The 23,026-nt window shown below is 37.2% G+C and overlaps 1 protein-coding gene across 2 annotated transcripts in view; it reads right to left on the bottom strand.

Moving 5' to 3' along the window:
- Nucleotides 1-23,026, bottom strand: part of Mipep (mitochondrial intermediate peptidase) — a 159,270-nt gene that overhangs the window by 87,443 nt on the left and 48,801 nt on the right. For both annotated transcript variants that reach the window (XM_027941601.2, XM_071611325.1), the window contains exons 11-14: nucleotides 16,135-16,288; nucleotides 7,439-7,516; nucleotides 5,595-5,799; nucleotides 4,202-4,311 (exon numbers count right to left, since the gene is read on the bottom strand). In XM_027941601.2, the coding sequence (XP_027797402.2) occupies nucleotides 4,202-4,311; nucleotides 5,595-5,799; nucleotides 7,439-7,516; nucleotides 16,135-16,288 (547 nt within the window). The remainder of the gene's footprint in view (nucleotides 1-4,201; nucleotides 4,312-5,594; nucleotides 5,800-7,438; nucleotides 7,517-16,134; nucleotides 16,289-23,026) is intronic.

The raw sequence follows: 23,026 nt of genomic DNA, 5'->3' as shown, positions 1-23,026 counted from the left end.
AAGCATACTTGTAATTCTCCAACCAAAAGGAATTCATTGGCTCCATTATGCTCTAGTTCAGATAAAATACTTGTAGGTGTCAATAAATCACTGATAGGTTATTAGAGGTTTCTGGAATGTATCTCACGATATTAAAATCCTTTCCTGAAATGCAACAGAATAGGAAATTTAGCATAAAGATGTGACCCTGTTATTTTTCCTTATGAGCTTAAATGTATTTATTTACAAAGACTTGGATTTTAGGGAATTAACTTCTTATCCTTAAGGCTAGGACTGCCCTTAAAATGAAAAACCTCAAGTCATTTGGTGTCTTAATTAGTAACAAGAAAAGGCAAGCCCTTTGTGAAGCTTAAAGCATTTATCCGTCCATCTCTTACCTTCAGGCATGCTTTCCCTTCTCCGTGAAATCACAAATTTATTTTAAATTCTTCAGAGACTGTGTCTGCAAGTCCCTTAAGGGCACTGGACATGACTTCTGAGTCTGAAAGCTGGATTAATTCAAAGCAGCTTAATTCCTTCTTCCATCTCATCTATACTAGAGGGTATTCAGGGCCTTTTATTTTCTTACAACCATCTAGTTCAAAAATGGTTTTTCTTACTAAAGAATTCAGTAAGAATATAGGCACTGAGAAGCTCTCTCCTTTTTTTGGACATTATATCTCTCTCCAAGCAGTGACTCTTACCCTTCTCCACTCCTCTGCTTGCTCAGTCAAGAAATTGTAATATTTGAAAATTGACACTAGAATCAATGATGAATTTTGGCCCAAGATTTAACTTATTTTTTCAAAACAAAAATTTTATTTTTCAAAATCTGAAAGGCTTCTAGTCAATTTGCAGTCTTCCTTACACTTGTGTGCTTCTCATACCTGTGTTAACATGCTCCCCAGACAGCTCCCCTACTAACAAGGCTGGCTAATTTGAGATGCCTCCTGCTTCTCTGAATGGGCAATTTCCCATCTCCCTGTACTTCAGCTGTCATTGTTTTGCCATGTAATTCCACATATTGGCAGTGTCCATGTGACTACTATATTTTAGACTTGTATTACCAATGGCATTCTGGACAATAATGATGCTCTCTGATATACCCAAAGTATATACAAATTCCCTCTCAAACTTGACCCTCTTCCAGAATTCTCTCATGTGAAATCTGACTTTTCCTTCTTCCTTGCTCTACTATCTAAGTAGCCCAAGTCCTTCCTAAGTCTCACAGGGCTGGAGAATCCTGTTCCTCCTTGCCATTCCCATTGCAGTGCACAATGTGGCCCTCATCACCGCCTGATTGCCATTGCGTTCACCACTAAAGAGCAAGCCAGGCCACAGGTTCAAAGACGAAATCCAGGGAAGATGTTTGCCAAAGGCTGAGGAGAAAATGGGTGGTGGGGCAGAGGAGTGAGGAAGTGAGACAGCAAAGTTCTGTAAAAACAATGCTGAAACTCACTCCAGTAATGAGGGGCAGTGTTGGGAGATGGGCTGGGATTAAAAGGTACGTGGGGAAAAGGGTGCCAAGACTGATACAACTTCTAGGGATGAGCAGGGCAGGCAATAGCAGGGGTTACAGAGAGCCCCAGATATGTAGGCTCGGAGACCAGGGCTGTGCCCTGTGCAACTTGTGCACAAGCTCATGAACCATGAGGGAAGTGGCAGTCTAAGCCCTGGACCATACATAGTCCCAGCCCTATTCTTCAGGAAACCTTGGTAGCTCACTGACATGAGGAATGCTTCTCTCAGACTCCAAGCTCATCTCTCCTCAATCTGTATACCTTCTAGATACCAGGGTCATTTTCCAAAAAAGTCTGATAATCTCACTTCTCTACTTACAACCCTTTAATGATTCACACTCCACCACCCCCACCACACATAAACAACAGGATACAGTTCAAACTTTTGTTTAGGATCTGAACCTTCATCATATGGCCCTACTCTCCATCCCTGGGCCTTTTCTAGCTGCTTCTCTCCTCCTTTTCCTCTAACCACACCCTCTGCCTCACCATAAGCCCTCTTGAAGACTTCTCTAGGCTTCTCAGGGGCTTTTCCCGTCGGTACAAATGCACTGCATTTGGCTTTGCCTGTTTCCCTAAGAATTAAAGGCATGAGTCCTGGAATGCTGACTTACTTATTCATGGCTGTTTCTCAGATATGGACAACAGAGACTGGTATTAAACATAAACATAAACTCCACTTGAATTTCCTGACTGAGAATCTCGTGTTCTTACTATGTCATCAATAAATATCTTTGATGAAATGGATTAGGGCAGTCAGGCACAGGGTGCACACCTGTAATCTCAGAGATTTGGGAGGAAGAGGCAGAAGATTGCAAGTCCAAGGCCACCTCAGCAATACAGTGAGACCCTCATCATCTAAGCAGGACCCTGAATCAAAATTAAAAATTACAAAAAAAAAAAAAAAAAAAAAAAGACAGACATGGATCAGGGCTACTGATTGCTGGCTGGCACACTGCCTCTTCTACGTCCTTTTCCAAGACCTTGTTCCTTTAGCACACCTTCTCCAGCTTCTCCCTAATGCTCCCAGACAGTCTGAGCTAGGATCTCCCTATGACCTCACACTGTGTACCTAGCTATGCTCCAACAGGCCTCAGACAGGGAACAATTACAAAATTCCTAATCATTCCTAAGCCCCCAAATATGTAGCTAAACCCCATGGATAGGTTAGCTATTTGGTGGGGTTTTCATTTCTATACTATTTGGCCATGTCTACATAATCCTCAGAGCACCTCTTTGCATTATGATGAACAAATAGCTAATTAAATTACAAATATTTCATTTTTAAATTTTTTTTTTAGTTCTAGGTGAACACAATACCTTTATTTTATTTATTTATATGTGGTGCTGAGTATCAAACCCTGTGCCTCACAGGCACTAGGCAGGCACTCCACCTCTGAGCTACAGCCCCAGTCCCAAATATTTCAATCTTACCATCTTAATAACTGAAGTAAATGATAAGAAAGACTTGATCAGATTAATTACCAAGAAACCCATCCATTATCTATTGTTGAAAATGATAGATAGATAGACTCAAGTCCACAAAAAGAAATGACCAAATCATACAATGCATCTATAGACATAATCAGAACAAGAATCACAAATAAAGGTGGGTTAGGTCCCTTTTTTGGACTAGGCAACTCTAGGGCCTGGAGACTCAAAGATGAATATAATTAACTCTGGCAACAGGGAGGTACATTATTAGGGGAGAAAACCCCAGCTAATGTAATACTATGCAATCAAAGTTGTTAGAGAAGAAATATATTTTCTAATGCAAGCAGCGCAACATTGATATTATAGCTAACTTACCACAAGGTATTTCCCATTTTAATTTAAAAACCTTTAAAATTACAATGCTCCATTGAAATCTAAACCTTAAATTAAGGGATTTTAAGACTTAGCATTATATAGATAAAAAAAAATATGCAAGGATATTGGGAAATATGCACAGCATAAAACTGAGGCCATGGAAACAAATATTTAGAAACAAAGGCTCTTTGAAGTAAGACAGGCTCAAGTGCTCTACCAAGAAGACTCCTACATACTTATTTGGAAAACAGGACACAGAACTTTCCTCATGGGGTGGTGAACTAAATAGTAGATAACTTGGCATATAATAAGGGGTAGTTATGTTTTTACATATGACCATATGCTAGGACTATGAGTCTCTAGTCCAAAGGGAGGAAAAGGGAATCAATAAGAAAACCTAAAAAAAATAAAAGGAATCTGGTACTAGGAGAGGGTGACAGAGTTCTGAAAAAGTACCAAGTATTCAAAATTATCCAGCCAATCATCACTATCATAAAAGTCAATCATCTAAACCCTAAAGACAAAATGACCAATATCATCTGAGTATTACCCCTTATCTAAAACACCTGGGACCAGGAATATTTCAAGTTTGGGGTTTTTTTTAAGATTTGGGGATATTTGCATATGCCATATGAGATATTTTGGGGATGAGGCCAAAATCTAAACATAAAATTCATTTGTTTCACAAACATTTTAACTTATACATAGATTGAAGGTAATTCTACATACATTTTAGTGCACCTGCATTTTGACTATGACTGGTCACATGAGCTCAAGGGTTAAATTTTCCATTTGTGGCATCATGTCAACTCTAAAAAAGTTTTGGATATTGGAGCATTTTGGATTTAGACTTTTTGAATTAAGGATGTTTGAGCTGAATTAGTAGTTCCTACCTGCCCAGTTTGATAATGTCTGGCAAACTGGTTAACCACTCGATAATCATTTGAAAAGTACTCCATCAGAATAGATGGAACCTCAGCAAAATCAGTGGGGCACCTGGTCCCTAAGATGGGAAGAAAGAAAAATATTTGGTATAAGTCAAATCAACATATTTATCTTACTTTTAAAACTTTTATTTGTATTTCTGATGAACTATGATCAGTTTTAATTCATTAAATCAATACTTCTATAAAATTATTGTACATATTTGCAGAAAAGTTTATTATAATCCTATATATTTTTCTTTATATCAAAAGTATAACCAAATATTTGCACAGCTGCTGAAACACCTTATAAAGCAACAGCTCACACCCTCTACAAACAAACCTGTCTTTTGCTATGCTGGTATACTTGAAATATAAATTAAAACATTCTCACAATTAATATAGCATTTGTATTTAATTCACTAAATTCCATTACCTAATGTTTTTATTCTTTATTTGTTTTAAAAGTACTTTATTCAATCTATCTATTGCTTTTTGTAACAAAGTCATTCCTTAGTAAAGAAAAATCAATATTTTAAACACAAAATTACTTAAAGCCACAAATCCTGAAAGGACTTTTTGGTGACAATTTATGATTCTGTTCAGTCTATCTATATAGTCTTTCCAACTACCTTCTCCTTGCCCAATACTGTGTGTATAAAGTTAGTTAATAAGTAATGTGTGCCAACAATTTCCCAGGTGGTCAAATGCTGACTATTTACGGGAGTGAGCTTAAGAATTAGAGATAAGACAACTAACAAAGCAGAACTATCATTCTATACAAAGGATAATAGTATAAGAAAAATGAAATGCACTTTATCATGCTTTTTAAACGTGCCTTACATTGATTTTTAACAGATAAAAGAGGCAACATTCATTTACTTATTCATTCACTAACTTTGTGCTAGGTGCTAAGGAGATACATAAGCATTTCTCTTTCCCTCTCTCTCTATCACACACATACACAAGGTACTCACAAAGCCACAAACATAAATTCCATGTAAAACATTAGAAAATGGAAAAAGATACATATTCAAAAAACAGGCAATGGAGACTTATGCTCTGGTGAGAGCTGTTAGCAAGGATGAAAAAAAGCATAAAATGGTCAGGCTGTATGACAATATGCATTTATGTATGTATGCATGTATGGAAATGTAAAAAAAAAAGCACAGTATTTTGCACAATTAAGATAACTTATAATTACAATTTTTTATAAAGTGAAAAATTTAATAAGATGGGGGCAATCTAAGATAAAGAACATTATTAAATGATCACATTTTCCAAACAGCACAACCTTTTTCCTAAGAAAAATATTCAAGTTTTTAAAGAATTATATTAAAAGAAAGTTCTCTTCATAGCTCACCAGTGACATGTTGGTACCGAGTTCGTCCCAGCATAGAATGCATGGCATGTCCCATTTCATGGAAAAGATTTTCCATCATTCCAGGAGTTAATAAGGTAGGTGAGTTCCTTGAGGAATGGGGAAGATTCAGCATAAGAACTACAACTGGGAGTTGATAGTCTCCATCTTCTTTTAACCTGCCTCCTCGAATTGTAAAATGGCAATCCTTTGAGAATCAGAAAACATACGATGAGGTGAAAGTATTAGGCAATCTAAAGAGCAAGAGAGTCATCATACTATTATATTCATTAATATAAAACTACACTGAGATGTAAGTTCAAACTTTAACTTATTCTATTTTTATTCTGTATATTTAAAAATATACCTTTTCTTGACATTTTTTACTCTGCTAAAATTTTAACTCTTTAAAGCACCGGCAATATATTGAGCTTGTATTGACTGATTCATTCACCCAGTGCAAAAATACACACTGAACTGATGCTGTGCCAGATGTAGGAAACAAGTCAACAGAGATCCTAGATCCACACCCTCAAGGTGTTCTCAAGTAACTAGGAAGGGACAAACAACAGCTACTGGGGAAGGGACACTAATATTTATGTTGAGTCTCTACTACGTGTCAAACAATGAACTAGGGGGTACTTACCATGTCTGCTATTTGTATCACTCAGAAGTGAGGGGCCTAAATGATCCTGAAGCAATAAATCTGAAGGAACTCCCTCTGGAGCAGGGACCACACTGAGATTCACCCACTCTATCACTTATTCCTCACAACTACCCCATAAGGGAGTTATGTCACTTTCCAAGTGGGCAAACTGAAATTTTGTCTTGTAAATGTTAAATAATATGTCCAACAACACCCAGTTAGAATCACTGTATCTTGGATCTGAATCCAGGTTAACTACTAGGAGCCAGGGCTGTTAATTACCTAACTGGAGTTTCTATCACCTATTTGGGCAAAGGGGAAGTACACAGGACTCAAAGCCTATACTCTCGTCCCCATTTTGACACCTACTAGACAAATCATCTTGGAACGTAATCTCCCTTTATAAGTGTCACTTATCTCTGGAATGTAAAGAGTATCTTGTCACATCCCAAAGTGGTCATCCAGATTTCCTAAGTTCACATCTGTGAAATCCCTTAGTAACTGTGAATCACTATTCAATGTCAGGTACCATTATTTCTATAATTGATAATCTCATTTCTTGACATCTCTCATCAAGTTGCATAAACTGCTAAAGCTGATTGGCCAGCAAATTTGGTATGGATCTAAAGGAAAAGAAATGAACCTAACATCTTCCATACAAGGAGCTAATTGGTAGGTAAGGTTTCCACATGGACATATGTTCTGAAATTTTGAATTAGGTTCATTGTCAAGCATGGAGATGAGTTAAGAACTGGGGCTCCAGTCATAATGTTTAGACTCAAACCCTAGAACTTTCAGCTGTGAGTCTCTAGGTAAATACATAACCTTTCTGGACTTAGTTTCCTCATAATATTAGAGCCTAGTTCAAAAGGTTGAACATTAATAGATATGTGATAGAACATTAATAGATATAGGATGTATATAAAAAGGCTCCATGCATTGGTTGGCACAAAAAGGGGCACATAAAATGGCAGCTATCATTATTACTATCATTAATATCATGTTCCAGATAAAAGTGACAGACACATATTTATGCAGTTATTTCTATGACCTTTATTGTTTTCAAATACTATCCTATTTTCAAATGTATATATTTAGTATCTATCATTAGTGCCTTTTAAATATTATGAAACTATAAAAATGATACATAAAGTTTACATGAATAAAAGTAAATTGCTAATCTCTGTAAAGAAAAGATCACCTGAAGTGGTTTGTCTGCTCGCTGGAAAAAATCACAGTAAATGTATCCCAATAATCCTTCAGATTCGTGGACGACAGCCTAGAAAACAATTTTAAATTTAGTGGTGAATGAGCCCATCGGAAACTCTAAGTGGGAAAATATTTCTAACACAAGAGCCTATATATTAAAAGTCCATAGTCACAAATACTGACTTCACTTCCCACATTCCACATTACCACAAGGTAGACTCTCTCTTCCCTCATCCTCTTTTGCTCCATCTCTCAAATAGTTTTAATTGAAAATTCTATCCAGGAGAGAAAATTCTTTTCATGGGAATCCTTTGTTCTGACTGCCAATCTTCTATAATACTAGCACCAACCATTGTTCTTCAGAGATGATTTTACAACCCACCCTAATGAGTTGGGAAGAAGTGTTGGCTGGACAATTTTAGTGGCAAAATTATTTTTCCTTTACATCTTGGAATATAATTACATAAGTACAAGTGAATTATAATCCCTGGAATCAAAAACAAGAAGATGCAGCTCTTAGCTTCAGTTGAAAAATCAGTAATATTTTTTTTATTCCCTCTCCAAAAACAGCCTTACAAAAGAGGCCCAGTTTAAAGGTAAGACACAGCCACTGTCTCCACCTCGCCTTCTTTTGTTTGTTCTGACTTTGATAATCCTATTAGAGAAAACCTCAATTTTGTGCTTTAAAGTTTCCTGCAAGTAAGTATTCATTCATTCAACAAACATCACAAAGCACCTACTTGGTCAGGACTTGATTAAGGCATTTGGGATACAGCAGTGAACACAACTAGCACACAGTGCTGCCCCAGTAAGCCCATGTTCTGGAATACCAGTGAGAGCTCCTCATTGCTTGCACTTTGTCCTTTCAGTCTTCGGTTACCAGTTGTTGTTTTTTTTTTTTAATTACATTTCTGCATTTTATCAGTCTTGATCATTTTGGAAAGTCAGTGAAATACAAACGGATATTTAGTAACTTCCATGATAAAGTGATTAGTCCCATCAATTCTCTTTTTCAATCCCCCTGTCACACCTATCCATGCACACATGGCCCAGAGCCAGAGAGACAACTCATGCTGCTGAACAGAGTGAAGTAGGTGCAAGGAGAAAGCATGCAGGCAAAAATGAATAAGACAACAACACAGAGTGGCCCGCGGAGGGGCAGAGCTTCCAACCACTCCTGCAAGGTAGGCGGGCCTGCGACCCACCGGCAGAACAGGAGCAGCGGCCTGCTGAGAGGCAGAGCCGCCCCCTCCCCCTGCGCCGGCAAGGTAGATGGAACCGTGACCACCCACAGAACAGGCCCAGCGGCCTACTGAGGGGCAGAGCCGCCCCCCACCCCCCGCGCCTGCCAGGTAGGCGGAACTGTGACCACCAACAGAAAAGGCCCAGTGGCCCGCGGAGGGGCAGAGCTTCCAATCACTCCTGCAAGGTAGGCGGGCCTGCGACCCACCGGCAGAACAGGAGCAGCGGCCTGCTGAGAGGCAGAGCCGCCCCCTCCCCCTGCGCCGGCAAGGTAGACGGAACGGTGACCACCCACAGAACAGGCCCAGCGGCCTGCTGAGGGGCAGAGCCGCCCCCCACCCCCCCCGCCTGCCAGGTAGGCGGAACTGTGACCACGGACAGAAAAGGACCAGTGGCCTGCGGAGGGGCAGAGCTGCCAACCACTCCTGCAAGGTAGGCGGGCCTGCGACCCACCGGCAGAACAGGCGCAGCGGCCTGCTGAGAGGCAGAGCCACCCCCTCCCCCCGCGCCTGCAAGGTAGATGGAACTGTGACCACGAACAGAACAGGCCAGACCTGCAACCGACAGACAGAACAGGCCCAGCGGCCTGAGGAAGGGTAGAGCCGCTCCCCCCCCGCGCCTGCCAGGTAGGCGGACCTGCGATCCACTGGCAGAACAGCCCCAGAGGCCTACAGAGGGGCAGTGCCGCTGCCTGCGCTTGCAAAGTAGGCAGAACTGCGACCACCGACAGAACAAGCCTAGCGGCCCGCGCCTGCAAGGTAGGCGGACCTGCTACCGACCGGCAGAGCAGGCCCAGCGGCCTGCCGGCGTGGTAGGCACATTGCCCCAATTGGAGGAGGGGCAGAGCTGCCGCCCGCGCCTGCGAGGGAAACTTTGCAACTATACAAGACCAATATAAATATATAGGGGGAAAATTCAATAGCACAACAGTTTCACCAAGTAGAAAGGAACGCGAACAGTATGAAGAGACAAGGAAAGAAAGGACCACAAGCAATGCAGGTCAACTCAACGTTAGAAGAGGTAATAGCTGCAGCAGATGGAATGTCAGATAAAGAATTCAGGATATACATGCTTCAGATGATCTGGAGTCTCAAGGAAGACATCAGACAGCAAAATCAGACAATGAAAGATCACTTCAACAATGAATTACATAAACAAATCCAAGAAGCAAAAGATCAACTATACAGGGAGATAGAGGTTATAAAAAACAAACAGAAATCCTAGAAATGCAGGAAGCAATAAACCAACTTAAAAACTCAATTGAGAATACTACCAGCAGAGTAGAACACTTAGAAGATAGAACATCAGACAATGAAGATAAAGTATTTCAACTTGAAAAGAACATAGACAGCTCAGCAAGACTGTTAAGAAACCATGAGCAGAACATCCAAGAAATATGGGATAACATCAAGAGACCAAATTTAAGAGTCATTGGGATACAGGAAGGGACAGAGTTTCAAACCAAAGGAATGAGCAATCTATTCAATGAAATAATACGAGAAAACTTCCCAGACTTGAAGAATGAGACAGAATCCCAAATCCTAGAAGCCTACAGGACGCCGAATGTGCAAAATCATAAGAGACCCACACCTAGACACATCATAATGAAGATGCCCAACATACAGAATAAGGAGAGAATTTTAAAAGCTACAAGAGAAAGGAAGCAGATTACATTTAGGGGTAAGCCAATCAGGATAACAGCTGATCTTTCAACACAGACTCTGAAAGCTAGAAGATCCTGGAATAACATATTTCAAACACTGAAAGAAAATGGGTTCCAACCAAGAATTGTGTATCCAGCAAAATTAAGCTTCAGGATGGAAGATGAAATTAAAACCTTCCACAATAAACAAAAGTTAAAAGAATTTGCAGCTAGAAAACCAACTCTTCAAAACATCCTTGGCAAAACATTACAGGAAGAGGAAATGGAAAATAACAATGAAAACCAACAGTGGGAGGTAGGACAGTAAAGGGGGGAAAATAATCATAGAGGAAAACAAACCATGTTTAGTAACATAAATAAACAAATATGGCTGGAAGAACAACCCATATCTCAATAATAACCCTAAATGTTAATGGCTTAAACTCACCAATTAAGAGACACAGGCTAGTAGAATGGATCACAAAACAAGACCCAACAATATGCTGCCTACAGGAGACGCATTTGATAGGAAAAGACATACATAGGCTGAAGGTGAAAGGTTGGGAAAAATCATATCACTCATATGGACTTCGGAAGCAAGCAGGTGTGTCCATACTCATATCAAATAAAATAGATTTCAAGCCCAAGGTAATCAAAAGGGATAAAGAGGGACACTACATACTGCTCAAGGGAACCATACACCAACAAGACATAACAATCATAAATATATATGCCCTTAACAATGGTGCAGCTATGTTCATCAAACAAACTCTTCTCAAGTTCAAGAGTCTAATAGACCACCATACAATAATCATGGGAGACTTCAACACACCTCTCTCACCAATGGACAGATCTTCCAAACAAAAGTTGAATAAGGAAACTATAGAACTCAATAACACAATTAATAACCTAGACTTAATTGACAGATATAGAATATACTACCCAACATCAAGCAGTTACACTTTTTTCTCAGCAGCACATGGATCCTTCTCAAAAATAGATCACATATTATGTCACAGGGCAACTCTTAGACAATATAAAGGAGTAGAGATAATACCATGCATCTTATCTGATCATAATGGAATGAAACTGAAAATCAACGATAAAAGAAGGAAGGAAAAAGCATACATCACTTGGAGAATGAACAATAGGTTACTGAATGATCAATGGGTTATAGAAGACATCAAGGAGGAAATTAAAAAATTCTTAGAGATAAATGAAAACACAGACACAACATATCGGAATCTATGGGACACATTGAAAGCAGTTCTAAGAGGAAAATTCATTGCGTGGAGTTCATTCCTTAAAAAAAGAAAAAAACAACAAATAAATGATCTCATACTTCATCTCAAAATCCTAGAAAAAGAAGAGCAAAACAACAGCAAAAGAAGTAGAAGGCAAGAAATAATTAAAATCAGAGCTGAAATTAATGAAATCGAAATAAAAGAAACAATTGAAAAAATTGACAAAACTAAAAGTTGGTTCTTTGAAAAAATAAACAAAATCAACAGACCCTTAGCCATGCTAGCAAAGAGAGAACTCAAATTACTAACATACGGGATGAAAAAGGCAATATCACAACAGACACTTCAGAAATACAGAAGATAATCAAAAATTATTTTGAATCCTTATACTCCAATACATTAGAAGATAGTGAAGGCATAGATAAATTTCTTAAGTCATATGATCTGCCCAGATTGAGTCAGGAGGATATACACAACCTAAACAGACCAATATCAATTGAGGAAATAGAAGAAACCATCAAAAGACTACCAACTAAGAAAAGCCCAGGACCAGATGGGTATACAGCAGAGTTTTACAAAACCTTTAAAGAGGAACTAATACCAATACTTTTCAAGCTACTTCAGGAAATAGAAAAAGAGGGAGAACTTCCAAATTCATTCTACGAGGCCAACATCACCCTGATACCTAAACCAGACAAAGACACTTCAAAGAAAGAAAACTACAGACCAATATCTCTAATGAACCTAGATGCAAAAATCCTCAATAAAATTCTGGCGAATCGGATACAAAAACATATAAAAAAATTGTGCACCATGATCAAGTAGGATTCATCCCTGGGATGCAAAGCTGGTTCAATATACGGAAATCAATAAATGTTATTCACCACATCAATAGACTTAAAAATAAGAACCATATGATCATCTCGATAGATGCGGAAAAAGCATTCGACAAAGTACAGCATCCCTTTATGTTCAAAACTCTAGAAAAACTAGGGATAACAGGAACATACCTCAATATTGTAAAAGCAATCTATGCTAAGCCTCAGGCTAGCATCATTCTGAATGGAGAAAAACTGAAGGCATTCCCTCTAAAATCTGGAACAAGACAGGGATGCCCTCTCTCACCACTTCTGTTCAACATAGTTCTCGAAACACTGGCCAGAGCAATTAGACAGACGAAAGAAATTAAAGGCATAAAAATAGGAAAAGAAGAACTTAAATTATCACTATTTGCTGATGACATGATTCTCTATCTAGCAGACCCAAAAGGGTCTACAAAGAAACTATTAGAGCTAATAAATGAATTCAGCAAAGTGGCAGGATATAAAATCAACACGCATAAATCAAAGGCATTCCTGTATATCAGCGACAAATCCTCTGAAATGGAAATGAGGACAACCACTCCATTCAAAATATCTTCAAAAAAAATAAAATACTTGGGAATCAACCTAACAAAAGAGGTGAAAGACTTATACAATGAAAACTACAGAACCCTAAAGAGAGAAATAGAAGAAGATCTTAGAAGATGGAAAAATATACCCTGTTCATGGATAGGCAGAACTAACATCATCAAAATGGCGATATTACCAAAAGTTCTCTATAGGTTTAATGCAATGCCAATCAAAATCCCAACGGCATTTCTTGTACAAATAGAGAAAGCAATCATGAAATTCATATGGAAAAATAAAAGACCCAGAATAGCAAAAACAATGCTAAGCAGGAAGTGTGAATCAGGCGGTATAGCGATACCAGACTTCAAACTATACTACAGAGCAATAGTAACCAAAACAGCATGGTACTGGTACCAAAACAGGCGGGTGGACCAATGGTACAGAATAGAGGACACAGAAACCAATCCACAAAACTACAACTATCTTATATTTGATAAAGGGGCTAAAAGCATGCAATGGAGGAAGGATAGCATCTTCAACAAATGGTGCTGGGAAAACTGGAAATCCATATGCAACAAAATGAAACTGAATCCCTTTCTCTCGCCATGCACAAAAGTTAATTCAAAATGGATCAAGGAGCTTGATATCAAATCAGAGACATGCCGTCTGATAGAAGAAAAAGTTGGCTACGATCTACATACTGTGGGGTAGGGCTCCAAATTCCTCAATAGGACACCCATAGCACAAAAGTTAATAACTAGAATCAACAAATGGGACTTACTCAAACTAAAAAGTTTTTTCTCAGCAAAAGAAACAATAAGAAAGGTAAATAGAGAGCCTACATCCTGGGAACAAATCTTTACTCCTCACACTTCAGATAGAGCCCTAATATCCAGAGTATACAAAGAACTCAAAAAATTAGACAATAAGAGAACAAACAACCCAATCAACAAATGGGCCAAGGACCTGAACAGACACTTCTCAGAGGAGGACATACAATCAATCAACAAGTACATGAAAAAATGCTCACCATCTCTAGCAGTCAGAGAAATGCAAATCAAAACCACCCTAAGATACCATCTCACTCCAGTTAGATTGGCAGCCATTATGAAGTCAAACAACAACAAGTGCTGGCGAGGATGTGGGGAAAAGGGTACACTTGTACATTGCTGGTGGGACTGCAAATTGGTGCAGCCAATTTGGAAAGCAGTATGGAGATTTCTTGGAAAGCTGGGAATGGAGCCACCATTTGACCCAGCTATTCCCCTTCTCGGTCTATTCCCTAAAGACCTAAAAAGAGCATGCTACAGGGACACTGCTACATCGATGTTCATAGCAGCACAATTCACAATAGCAAGACTGTGGAACCAACCTAGATGCCCTTCAATAGATGAATGGATAAAAAAATGTGGCATTTATACACAATGGAGTATTACTCTGCATTAAAAAATGACAAAATCATAGAATTTACAGGGAAATGGATGGCATTAGAGCAGATTATGCTAAGTGAAGCTAGCCAATCCCTAAAAAACAAATGCCAAATGTCTTCTTTGATATAAGGAGAGTAACTAAGAACAGAGTAGGGTCAAAGTGCATGAGAAGAAGATTAACATTAAACAGGGATGAGAGGTGGGAGGGAAAGGGAGAGAGAAGGGAAATTACATGGAAATGGAAGGAGACCCTCAGAGTTATACAAAAGTACATAGAAGAGGAAGTGAGGGGAAAGGGAAAAATAATACAAGGGGGACAAATGAATGTCAGTAGAGGGGGCAGAGAGAAGAGGGGAGGGGAGGGGGGATAGTAGAGGATAGGAAAGGCAGCAGAACACAACAGACACTAGTATGGCAATATGTAAATCAATGGATGTGTAACTGATGTGATTCTGCAATCTGTATATGGGGTAAAAATGGGAGCTCATAATCCACTTGAATCAAAGGGTGAAATATGATATATCAAGAACTATGTAATGTTTTGAACAACCAACAATAAAAAATTAAAAAAAAAAAAAGATTCAACACAACAAGAAGATAAAACTATGTTACTAATGCACCTAATAACAGACCACCACAATATCTCAAGCAAAAACAAAATTGAGACAGCCCTACCATAATAGCTGAAGACTTCATCATTCAACTCTCAAAAATAGCTACAACCACCAGACATAAGGAAGGAAATACAGGGCTCAACCCAATAAATCACTAGATCAAACAAATTCACAACACTCAACAACAGACAGCCACTGTGGAAAACAATATGATGGTCCCTCAAAACACTGAAAATGGAATTATATGATTCTGCAATTGTTTGGTATATACTGAAAAGAACTGAAAGCATAGCCTCAAAGAGATATTTGGACACCTCTGCTTATGACACCATTTTTCACAATAAAGAGTGGAAGCAATCCACGTCCATCAACAGATGGACTACTGCTATAAAAAACTACTGCTATAAAAATTTGTTACAGACATGTAATGGAATGTTATTCAGCCTTAAAAAGGAAACTTAATGTGTGCTAAATGAATAAATCTTGACAATATTATGCTAAGTGAAATAAACCCAAAAAAAAGAGAAAAAAAAATTAAAAAAAAAAAAAAAGGACAACAACACAAAGTTTCAGGGACAAATGTTTGAGTCAAGAAAGCCTTAAAATCTGAAAAAATTTTAAAATATTCACTCCTCAAATAAAGTGGACCTTAACAGGAGAAGAACAAACTCCAGGCTTCAGTTATTGTCAAAGAAATCAAATAAATCAGAACATGTAATAAAAGTTAGTACTGATGGAGTGATAACATCTATGACATGGGAAGGAGTTAGAAAGAAAAGAAGGGTATCAATGGATTTTGGAACCAACCAAAAGAAACACTGCACTGCAGGTAAATAAGTGGTAATGACAAAACTTCCTATAGCTAGAATTTGTAAACATATGAAGATCCAGATATGAAGATTCAACCTTCCATCAAATTACTCAAATTTTTTTGGAGAACTAATTCTGCTACCATATGTTTAGAACCTCTATAGAGTGTCAAAATCAAAAATGGTATCTGGATTATTTTATGAATCAGAAATAAGGTGGGATACCCTCCATTAGGACGAAGCTAACTTCTGTCAACTTGATTACCAAAACCAAAGGGGCATAGCTGTGGGACTGCACATTAAGTGGGAGGCTTACCAGCTTTCGGACATCTTCACACCACACCTCTCCTTTTGCAGGCTGCTCTGCATATAACGAAATGCCCAACAGCTTGTTAAACAAAATATTCAGGCCTTCCATGCAAGCTCCAAGGGAAAAAAATGGACAGTATAAACTGGGCTCGATATTGTACCTAAGAGAAGGAAGAGAAGTTTAACAGCATTTACTTTTCAATTTTTCAAGGTAAGTTCAGTTAACTTTTCATTCAATACTTAGGACCATAATGGCTAAAAAAGGATTCAAAACATAAAGGTATGCAATTGGTCCTCAGTATCCTTGGGTTCCACATCCAAGGATTCAAACAACCTCAACAGAAAATACTCAGAAAAGTTGTGTTTCTGATGTACTTGTACAAATATTTTTCCTTGTCACTGTTCCCTAAACAATTCAGGATAACTATTTACAGAGCATTTATATTGTACTAGCTATTATAAGCAAAAGATGATTTAAAGTCTCCCAGAGAATATGCATAGGTTTTATGCAAATACTATGTCATTTTATATACGGGACTTATGTATCCTAGATTTTCCATATCTGCAAGAATAATGTAACCAATCCCCAGCAAACACTGAGGAACTATTTTATTTCTATCATTTCAGGGATATTCAGATGACAGTCCAGTTATTATTAATATTATTAGGAATACAGTAATTAAGGTAGACATTTCATTCCCCAATCTTGATCCTTTTCAGTTTCAATCTTTCACTGACCTAATTAGGAGTCTGTCTCAATCACCTACACTGTACATATTCTTTTATACATACTCATACACAAACATGACCAGTTTCAATTATAATGATAAACTTTATAAAATATATTACATTCTAAAAAAATATGGCATAGCATATAAATATTAAACAAATAAAATCCTGATTCACACTAAGAAAATTTAAAATTCTCACTGGTAAAATATTTGTTTTGAAAAAAAAATATGCCTGGAATATAAACAATCACATTTTAATGTATTTGTTTTATAATTGTTATGTTTTTAAATTCAGGACAACATAACTGGCAAACTGAATTATTCCTCATCCAAAAATAACTTTTTTAAGCCCTATATATTCCAACATAAACCAAAGCAGATCCAAAATATTTGATTTGAATGCTTATTTCTAAGTCATTAAATCAGGCCAAGATTTACAAGCACAGCAAAAAGAATGGTTCTAGACTAAATGTAGGTGCTCATTACAATTCTATTTTTTGGATTTAATGCATTTATATAAACATATATAAAATATACAGAAATATACACTTAGTACAAATGAATGATTGGATTTCATGAGTGAAAATAAATTGCACAACAAATCAGATTCATCCACAATAGCACAACATAATTTCCCATCCATTTTTCATAACAAGAAGATCCTTGTGTTGAAGGAGGTATCAGTGGCCCAGCACCCCCAGTCCTGGGTTCATTCACTTATGCACAATGTCAACAAAGCTGCTGGCTGGTGGAGGAAAGGAAGGAAGAGTCTTTGTCTCTATGGACTCACAGCGGTGGAGGCAGAGAGGTGAACAGCCCATGCTGCATGTCCCCAGCCTGGAACAGTGGGCACAGTTGGTGCTCAATCAATAGTCAGGGAATGAGTTAAAGGAGCACTGCATGGTGAGAGGAGGAGGTGAGCATGAAAACCTATTTGAGAAGGACAGAGGAGAACCATGGAGGTTCTCTCAGACAGGAATGAAGGATGAATCGGAGCTGGCTGGAAGGGGAGGCGAGGGACAGAAGAGAAGGTAGTCACAGGGGAATTCCAGGCAGAAGCAGCAGTACAACAAAAGCATGATGGCATAAAATAGACTTGTAACTTCTAGAGATGATGAAGCTCAACGTGACACAGTTCATGACACAGCGATAAATGGAAAACAACAGTGTACAACACATAGGCAGGGCCACAGGGCAGAGATAGGGTGCACCACACTTAAGAACCAGACTGCATTGTGGTGTATGATCTGCTCTGTAAACCTTTTGACTATACACCCCACAAATGAACTAACTTTTGAGTATTCAACCTACTACAAATATATTTATAAATTATATGCATGTGCTATTTTCTACCCACTATAAACTGACATAGGTCAAAAACAGGGAACCAAATAAAAGAAAACCAAATAAAAGAAAATTCCTTAGAGAAGGAATAAATAAAGATAAAATATTTTTTCTTATTGTAAATGATATAACAGATCATTTTTTAAAATAGGAAGTTTATATTACTTTATAGTATATTTGTTCATAATCATTTGAAGTTAATACCAATTGCTTTTCCATATTCTTAATAATTTAATTTAATGTTTACAAAACTTACACATAGAGTATATGTAAACTTATGTTCTAAATTTTTTTTCTCCAAGATAAATTGTATGTTAAAAGTTTGTTAAAAATAATAATAGAAACAATATATTAGGTGATAGTGGATAAGTGAAATACATGATAGCCGTGTTTTAAGAATCCTGATTATTTGTAAACGTATATTGCAAACCTTAGGGCAAATGTTTAAAAAAGTGAAAAATTAGAGGAGAGAAAAATGGAATTATGTACAATGTTCTATTAAAAACATAAAAGGAAGAAAAAAACATGAAAGGCAGAAAAAGAGTGGGAAACCAAACCCCTTCAAAGAGGGGGACAATGAATGATGATAGCACATCACAAATGTTTAATGTTAATTCAACTACAGCACTAATCACTTTAAATGTCAATTGTCTAAATTTACCAATTAAAAGAAAGATGCCTCAGTGGATTAAATTTACATTGTCTATAAAAAAACTCATCTATAAAGATAGACACATGGAAAAGGAATATAGAAAGTTACACACATTAACAATAATGAAAGTTAATATAGTTAAATTAATTTCAGATACAGCAGACTTCAGAGCAAGGGAAACTTATTAAAAAGAAGCATTATAGATTGATTGTATGTCCTCCTCTGAGAAGTGTCTGTTCAGGTCCTTGGCCCATTTGTTGATTAGGTTATTTGTTATCTTATTGTTTAATTTTTTGAGTTCTTTGTATATTCTGGAAATTAGGGCTCTATCTGAAGTGTGAGGAGTAAAAATTTGTTCCCAGGATGTAGGCTCCCTACTTACTTCTCTTATTGTTTCTCTTGCTGAGAAAAAACTTTTTAGTTTGAGTAAGTCCCATTTGTTTATTCTTGTTATTAACTCTTGGGCTATGGGTGTCCTATTAAGGAATTTGGAGCCCGACCCCACAATATGTAGATCGGAGCCAACTTTTTCTTCTATCAGACGCAGAGTCTCTGATTTGATATCAAGCTCTTTGATCCATTTTGAGTTAACTTTTGTGCATGGCGAAAGAAAGGGGTTCAGCTTCATTTTGTTGCATATGGATTTCCAGTTTTCCCAGCACCATTGTTGTCAATCAATAAGTACATGAAAAAATGCTCACCATCTCTAGCAGTCAGAGAAATGCAAATCAAAACCACCCTAAGATACCATCTCACTCCAGTTAGATTGGCAGCCATTATGAAGTCAAACAACAACAAGTGCTGGCGAGGATGTGGGGAAAAGGGTACACTTGTACATTGCTGGTGGGACTGCAAATTGGTGCAGCCAATTTGGAAAGCAGTATGGAGATTTCTTGGAAAGCTGGGAATGGAACCACCATTTGACCCAGCTATTCCCCTTCTCGGTCTATTCCCTAAAGACCTAAAAAGAGCATGCTACAGGGACACTGCTACATGGATGTTCATAGCAGCACAATTCACAATAGCAAGACTGTGGAACCAACCTAGATGTCCTTCAATAGACAAATGGATAAAAAAAATGTGGCAGTTATACACAATGGAGTATTACTCTGCATTAAAAAATTACAAAATCATAGAATTTGCAGGGAAATGGATGGCATTAGAACAGATTATGCTAAGTGAAGCTAGCCAATCCCTAAAAAACAAATGCCAAATGTTTTCTTTGATATAAGGAGAGTAACTAAGAACAGAGTTGGGAGGAAGAGCATGAGAAGAAGATTAACATTAAACAGGGGTGAGAGGTGGGAGGGAAAAGGAAAGAGAAGGGAAATTGCATGGAAATGGAAGGAGACCCTCAGGGTTATACAAAAGTACATACAAGAGGAAGTGAGGGGAAAGGGGAAAAAAAAACAAGGGGGAGAAATGAATCACAGTAGATGGGGTAGAGAGAGAAGATGGGAGGGGAGGGGAGGGGGGATAGTAGAGGATAGGAAAGGCAGCAGAATACAACAGACACTAGTATAGCAATATGTAAAACAGTGGATGTGTAACCGATGTGATGCTGAAATCTGTATACGGGGTAAAAATGGGAGTTCATAACCCACTTGAATCAAAGTGTGAAATATGATTTGTCAAGAACTATGTAATGTTTTGCACAACCAACAATAAAAATTTAAAAAAAAGAAAAAGAAAAACTCCATCTCAAAAAAAAAAAATGTAAAAACTGACAGAACTACAAAGAAAAATAGATGCATCCCCTAATATAGTTGGACATTTCAAAACCTATACATCAGAAGTGGACAGATTTAGCAGGCAGAAAAACTGGTGAGAATATAGTTCAAAGGAAAAGAACCTCAAAATGGAACTCTATTTTGTGAAATATAAATAATTAATTTATCTTTTATAATATTAAATTGGAACAGATTGGCCTTAAAATCATAAGGCCAAATTCAAACCACAGACAGAATGTGAATGAACAAAGAAAATTTAACCACATATTGCTCTAGCTAGATTAATTTTATCATAAAAGACAATTCACCTTTTGGTTGTTAGATAATAAATATGAAGATAAAAATAAAGAAGAATAAAAAGAAGCTTTACATCTTAAAATCAAACCCTGCCTAAGATTATAATGAGCACATAATGTTTATTTCTACAGAAAAGAAACACAGTAAAACTAATAACAACACAGTCTGCTATATTAAACTACACCCATATGTGGTAGTCAGGCAAAACTCAAGGAAACAATTTATCTTAGAGAAAAAAAAATTAAGTATAGAATATAAGGTTACACAACATCAGTCTATGTGTAAGTTTTATACAAATTAAATAAAATAATAGAATATGAAAAGTAATGTAAAACTCCTTGGTTTTTGTTTGTTTTTTCTTTAAATTTGAGGGTGGGGGTATAGGTAAGTGTTAGAGCACATGCTTAGCAAGCATGAGGTCTCCTGGGTTCAATCCCCAGTACCACTAGAAGAAGGCAGGGGAGGATTTCAAATTATAGTACACAAAAGGCAAAAAGTATATAATCTTTTCCCCTGACTCATTGTTTCCATCCCCAGTGGCAACTACTGTTAACAATTTCTTGCAGATCTTTATAAACAATTTTCTATGTACACATATAGAAGTTTACATATATATGTTTTCTACAAATGGAATTATACCATTCACACTATGCTGTAACTTCCTTGTTTAACCTAAAAATATGTACACTATATGTTTATTTTGTTGTCCCAGGAATAGGGAGGACTCTATCTTGTTGTCAATATATAAAGCTCTATCTTTTTCTCTTTGGTCAGTGTGTAATCATCTACAGAAAACCTGCCGTAACTTAATGCATCTCCTCTTCTGTAGTGAACACCGGCAGTGGGAGCTTCAATGGAGAAAGAAAGTATCCAGTCACTGACATCACCTGCAATTGCCTACACATGATTACAATAAAAAGAGCCCAGACTTTTAATCGGTTTTATGTATTTTAACTCTGTTATAAAAAGTGCACCCATGTGGCCACACCCCAACTCATCGTCCTGCCTTGGTCCACTGCTACTTCTACTGGGTAACAGTTACCTGCCATTAATTTCTCTCTATTAAACTGACACCACAATGAACACCATTGTCATACCTGTGTAAGCTTGTCTGTAAGACAAATTGAGGAAATGAAATTTTAAATTTTGATAGGTATTACCAAATTATCCTGCCAAAAAAGTTTTTTACATTCCTCTAAATAGTGTATAAAAATGCTACCATCCTCACTCTTGCCAGTATAATTCTGATATGTTCTTCTAATGCTTCTTTTATTTTCTTTTTGTGGCTATGTGGGCTGCATTTTCTTTTTCTTTTAAGTATAGTAATTTGGAACTTTTACAGTATGTATTTTAGCTCCTCTGTTTGTTATCTCTACCACGTTTTAAATAATTAAATATTTTACTGGCTTATCAATTTTAGATAATATCTCTTGATTCCTCCCCTTCTAGCTTACCCTCCTGATCTGCTCTGTTGTGTAGAGATACAGATATATAAATGTTTATTTGGCTAATTTTATTGGGCACCAATGAGCACAGTTGATCTAATGGCCTTCATTTGGCCACCATGTGCCAGATATTCCCAGAGTGCACTCAATGTGAGAGCAGAGGCAAAGGAGAAGAAATCCTATGGTTTGGTTTAGAAAGATTATTCTGCTAGTGATATAGAAGAGTCTAAAATGCAAATATTCATGATTAATATGGGAAGAAAGGGTTCAATATTATAAATATGTACAATTTCCCTAATTTAATCTACAAAAAAAAAAATCCCGACCAAGCTCATTATGACAATGACAACGATGATGAATGCAACATTTTGTGAGTCCTCACCATGACACTGGGCTTAGCCCTTTATACATATCTCATTTAATAGCAAAATAATCCCAAAGGTGGTGTCATTACTCACATTTTACAATGGGAAACAGAAAACATGTTTACAAGATGATAATCTTCCTATTACAACTAATAAGTATATAGAAAGAGATTTTCTTTTTAAAACGATCAAAAGAGCATGTCTTTGTTTAGATTCAGGTATTGAAGTAGTTTTTCACAAACATTTGTTACAAATTAAAGCAAGTACTAACAAAAGCACTAAGACTGTATGTATCACTCATTCTTATGCACATTTTTCAGAATGCTTTCCTGAAT

This window comes from Marmota flaviventris, chromosome 4, assembly GCF_047511675.1.
Source record: "Marmota flaviventris isolate mMarFla1 chromosome 4, mMarFla1.hap1, whole genome shotgun sequence".
NCBI lineage: Eukaryota > Metazoa > Chordata > Mammalia > Rodentia > Sciuridae > Marmota > Marmota flaviventris.
This window is presented reverse-complemented; position numbering and strand designations above follow the sequence as displayed.